The 5550-nt window shown below is 37.2% G+C and overlaps 2 protein-coding genes across 2 annotated transcripts; both read left to right on the top strand.

The window, feature by feature from the left end:
• Positions 1-514: 514 nt before the first annotated feature.
• On the top strand, positions 515-3640 carry Tum (Rac GTPase activating protein tumbleweed). Its single transcript, XM_071702228.1, has 10 exons — positions 515-800; positions 947-1149; positions 1233-1381; positions 1516-1927; positions 2014-2186; positions 2305-2431; positions 2514-2746; positions 2819-3110; positions 3182-3357; positions 3435-3640. The coding sequence occupies exons 1-10, from the start codon at positions 719-721 to the stop codon at positions 3496-3498; spliced, it is 1911 nt and encodes a 636-aa protein (XP_071558329.1). The 5' UTR covers positions 515-718; the 3' UTR covers positions 3499-3640.
• Positions 3641-3713: 73 nt separating this feature from the next.
• Positions 3714-5538, top strand: Tyrrs-m (Tyrosine--tRNA ligase, mitochondrial). Its single transcript, XM_071702229.1, has 4 exons — positions 3714-3775; positions 3902-4064; positions 4180-5078; positions 5141-5538. The coding sequence occupies exons 1-4, from the start codon at positions 3742-3744 to the stop codon at positions 5488-5490; spliced, it is 1446 nt and encodes a 481-aa protein (XP_071558330.1). The 5' UTR covers positions 3714-3741; the 3' UTR covers positions 5491-5538.
• The last annotated feature ends 12 nt before the right edge of the window (positions 5539-5550 follow it).

Raw genomic sequence — 5550 nt, 5'->3', positions numbered from 1 at the left:
TTTTGTTTATAATTCTCCACATCTTTTAATTACGCTATTATACAAAAGTTCTAAAAAATATTTAAAAACTGTTAATTTATTGATTTATTTCATTATATTGTTAAAAGAAAAATATAAATGTGCAGAATTTTAATTATAAGCGCATGCAATTAAATCTGATTAATCAAATATAAAAAGGTCATGTGAACTTCATTTTATTTGTGTATAGATCAAGTGAAAATAAAATTATATATATACCTATATAATAAATTGCTTGCAAAGATAACTTGATAATTTCGGTGAAAGGAATACATTTTTCTCCAATACTCCAATATTCTACTATTCACACAGTCACACTGCGTCCGATATCCAATAGGAACGTTCGTTTTCTAGAGATTTTGCTAGAGTCTTTAAAAAACGAATTCCCCTATCGGATATCGAGCGTCATTGGACGTCGGACGAAATGAGAATCTTCCCTAACCGTAATTCACGTATTCTCCACTAGAGGTCATGTCCGTCAACTTAACGGTCAGAAAAGGGGCGACTTTCAAAACTCCAAACTCCGACGAGGACGGCGTACGACCGGTACGACGCGTGCGGTTGCTCGTACGGATTTAACGTTTCATTGAACCGTTTTTGTGTACTATCGTCGACCACGCGACGAACGAAACGCTAAGTGTTGCAGGCCGGTGACATGTCAGCAAAATAGCAGTTTAGAAGCAACAAAATAACCACAAGAATGACGTCGTTGTCACTTTTAGCTACATATGACGAGCTGGTGAGATGTACGAACGTCTTGGTAAATGGATCCTGCGAGGAAGGTTCGTTAATAGTTATATATATAATCAATATTATCGCAGGCTCGTTACTCATTTCGTTAGTTTTTCGCAATAGTCTTGGTAGATTTTTCTACAATTATAGATGTATTATAGATATGAACATGTTGCTTCAATATTGCTTTGTACAGAATTCCTGCAATTCGCTGAAAGTCAAGAGGAGATGAGACAGAAATGGCTGGAGTCGGTACAAGAATGTCAACGACTTCACTCGGCTTTGGACAAGGCCCATAACGAAATTGCGGATTTCGATAGAAAACTGCGTCATGCAAGAAGAAACTTGGAAGAGGAGAACCGCAAGCGTCGCGCTGCTGAGGAGCAGAGAGATCTTTTGGTAGCTGATACTTCTTTTATTTCTAAAAGATGTTTTAGCTGTAATATTCAAGTCAAATTATTCATATCTATATCGTTTTCCAGGAAAAACAAATTGCTACGGCCAGGGATTTCCTGTTTAATGACAGAGAGAAAAATATAAATGATGAAACAAGAGAGAAATTGCAATTTCTTAATAACACTTCATTGAATCGTCAAAGTAGCATGCATACTCAAGACATGCCCTTTGACAAGTAAGTATAAGCATTTTAGTACTTGAAGACTGATAACTATGGATCTGTTTTCTATTGCTAGTGCAGCCAGTTCAGCAATAGAAAACAGATCCTATATCGGATTATGTGGCAAAATCATACTATTTGTATTTTAGGCTTAACACGATAGCGGAATTGAATTCCACTGGCTCGTTATTGAGTGACCTGAACTGCTTATCGAGATCAGAAGATGACTTGGACACCAGCAATATTTTGCAAAGTCAGAAAAAGCGAGAGTGGAAAGAGCATCGCCCCAGTAGTGAATATTCCAAGAAGCATCGTCGCAGCGCATTGCACAAAGCTACAGAATTAAACCCTTCTGATAGAATAGTAGCTACTACTACCGTAGTTATGCCAAAGGATGGTACAATTACTGCATCGTCCACGATCGAGGCTATACCCGGTGATGAAAACGCAGATCCCCAGATGCCCGTACACAATTCACGCAAGCGGCGTAAGAGCAGTACGGAACATAACAAATCAAAATTGTCGCACATCGATGTTAACGAAATGCCAATCGATATAGCGGTACGTTACTAAATCATGTAATTTAATTATTCTACATTTTAAATATATGTGCAGAATTTTATAGGAAATAATTTTCTTCTTTTTAGCCATCAGCGCCAAAGGCTGATATTCTTACATCGACTTCAGACTCGGAGGATGTCTTTAAACCAAGTCCAAATATTGGTGGCTATACCATGAATACAAAAATGTCGAGGAATCATAATTTTATAGCCAAAACTGTTTTGGTCGGAACACAGCTGTGCACAGCTTGTGGAAAAAAGTAAGTTTATTCTTCTATTACGCGAACATATTAAAAGCTTGTATTGCTTATAATTAAATTGATAAGATTGAGTTATAGATATGAAGAAAAATCTAAATGCCTTTTAATTTATTAATAGAATCCGATTTGGAAAGCCCGTACAGAAGTGCAGAGTTTGTAGAGCTACGGCTCATATTGAGTGTAAAAATTTAGTACCACTACCATGTATCCCAACGGGAAATACGCCTACGTTACGCGGCGCACCTGTAATATCATTATTATAAATTCCACGTCAATAAAACATTTTTACGTCAATATATTTTCACTAAATACTATTTTCATGTATAGGGCACTATAGCTGATTATACACCTATGATATCACCTATGGTACCTTCCATAGTAGTTCACTGCATTAACGAGGTTGAATTACGCGGAATGAACGAGCAAGGATTATACAGAGTGAACGGAGCAGCCGCAGATGCCAGAGCTCTTAAAGAGAAATTCCTAAAAAACAAAGGTGCCCCGAATCTTTCTAACGTCGATATTGCGACTATCTGCTCTACTTTGAAAGATTTTCTCAGGTACATCACCTAAAATATGCATTGTACATAAAGGATGCAGTATATGTATTTACTTAAATTCTTATTTTATAGATCATTGCACGAGCCACTGATCACCGTCGGTTTGTTGAAAGACTTCACACGCGCGACACAACTTACGGACAAACAGGACACTGACGCCGCTCTTTATCAAGCAATATCAGAACTACCGCAACCAAACCGAGATACTCTGGCCTTTTTGATGTTACATTTACAGAGAGTATCGAGTAGCGCTGAATGTAAGATGCCCATCAGTAATCTCGCCAAGGTCTTTGGACCAACCTTAGTCGGTTACAGCTCCCAGGAACCATCTCTCATGCTAAACGAAACTAAACATCAAGTTGCGGTAAGAGAAACTTTTGATAATGTGACATAGCTGATATGGGAAATAATAATGTAATGTATTTTATGTTCTAGATAGTGGAGGGTTTACTTCAAATTCCATCTGATTATTGGGCAACTTACGTGAACCCTACAAACTTGAATGGCATTAACACTCCGAAAACGGGAGAATTAAAACATACGCCATCCGTAGAGTCACTTCTCAAGCGTAGTATCTCCCGGGGTTTCTTCAATACACCTCTCTCTTCTAGGTAAATAACGCATAGATTGCATCTTGTCTACATATAGTCTGTATTTTCTTTATTTCACATTTTACTTTTATTTACAGCCGCTCTTTTGTGAGGAGAAACAAGAAATATTTTGCTACACCACCCTCTAAAATAGGATATTAATAAGCAAATTTGCTTTTGCTATACTATACTATAATAAAAACTTATGATTGCACACAGAAACATTTAGCCTGATATTTAATGTGCTTATATGTATTCTTTTGTAAATATATCGACATACAATAAATGTTTCGATTTAAATTTATTTCTTAAAATGTCAACATTCGCTACCACAGTATCTTACATATACCCTGCTATGAGTGCTATGGCGAAGCAGATCAGCAGGCAGTGCAGGCAGATCGGCAGATGCCGCATTATTTGAGGTTGAGATCGGCCGACGGTATAATCCTTAAATTTGAATTGCGAATATTAGTGATTGTATGAATTTACGTACTTACGCACATTTTTATACAGCAAGTTCAGGACAAAATCTAGTTTCGAAAATAATTATCCGTATCATTTCTAGAGTCGAAACGAATATACGGCGAAATGAACGCACGTTCTTTATTAAGGTTATGTTCCACCGTCAGAAACGTTAATGTTTACAAACGCAGATTTTACTGCAGCAGAAATGTATTGGAACTTCATGAGAGGGGCATGTACGAGGATATATTTCCCGATACTAGTACGTAAGTATACGAAATTATCTTACGCTGTGAAACTTGATATTATAAGAATTGTTTACGTTATATCACCTTCTGATATTTATAAGTATTATACATCAATTTATATACATCTTTTCAGAAATGAAATAGTAGATATACTGAAAAAGTCATCCCAATGCGTCTATGCTGGCTTCGATCCAACAGCAGATAGTTTACATGTCGGCAATCTGCTCGTCCTGATGAATCTCCTGCATTGGCAAAGAGCGGGACATCAAGTTATAGCCTTAGTAGGAGGAGCTACAGGTTTAATAGGTGATCCTAGTCATAGGAAATCTGAACGCGTCGAAATGGAAAGGCATTTAATCGAGGAGAACATCAAATGCATCGCAAAGAACATAGAGACCATATTTAATAATCACAAGGATTACTTTTGGAAAAACAAGGAAACGAAGCTGAAACCTCTAATTATAATGAACAATTTGGACTGGTATACAAACGTAAACGTCATTGAATTTGTCAGAAGTATTGGAAAGTATTTTCGAATGGGCACAATGCTGGGCAGATCTTCCGTCCAATCGCGATTGAACTCCGACATAGGGATGAGTTTCACTGAATTCACGTATCAAGTATTCCAAGCGTATGATTGGCTTCAGTTGATGAAAAATTACAAGTGTCGCTTCCAAATTGGTGGCAGTGATCAAATGGGTAATATCATGTCTGGATACGACCTGATCACAAAAAGTCTGAGAAAAGAAGTTTACGGCATAACGTTGCCGCTTATAACAGCTGAAGGTGGAAAGAAATTTGGAAAGTCTCTTTTGAACGCGGTGTGGCTGTCTCCGACGAAATCCTCGAGCTTCCAGCTGTATCAGCATTTCATCAGAACCAAAGATTCCGACGTCGAAAAATTCTTAAAACTATTCACATTTATACCGTTGAATAAAATTACTGAAATTGTGAACGGTCATATGAACGATCCGGAACAGAGAAGGGCACAAAAATTATTAGCGGAGCAAGTTACGCTTTTAGCACACGGAGGTAATTTTTATTAACAAATTATTGTTATTTACTTATGATTTACCGCATTTAACTTCTTACAGAGGATGGATTGCTGGCCGCAAAGCGCGCCTCTGCAGCATTGTATGATAAATCAATTGAGTCATTTGTAAGATTAAATGCATCGGAACTAACAGATGTGTTCGAAGGCGCAACCATAGTAGAGATCTTATCTGAGCCAGGGATCACCGTGTACGAGCTAGCAAAGAAGGCAAAATGCTTTAAAACCGATCACGATGCTGAACGAATCATAACAGCGGGCGGATTTTATGTAAATCATCAAAAAATTACTAATTTAAATGAGGTAATTGTACCTGGCATCCATATACTAAGTAATAATATATCATTGCTTAGAGTTGGTAAAAAGACGTATCACATAGTTCGATGGCAATGATAAAAAAAAACCACATGTACAGTTGTATAATAAACAAAATGCATTTTACTACTCAGAGAA

This window comes from Temnothorax nylanderi, unplaced genomic scaffold (genome assembly GCF_030848795.1).
Source record: "Temnothorax nylanderi isolate EJ_2023f unplaced genomic scaffold, tnyl_v1.0 TNYL_tig0028_pilon, whole genome shotgun sequence".
NCBI lineage: Eukaryota > Metazoa > Arthropoda > Insecta > Hymenoptera > Formicidae > Temnothorax > Temnothorax nylanderi.
This window is presented reverse-complemented; position numbering and strand designations above follow the sequence as displayed.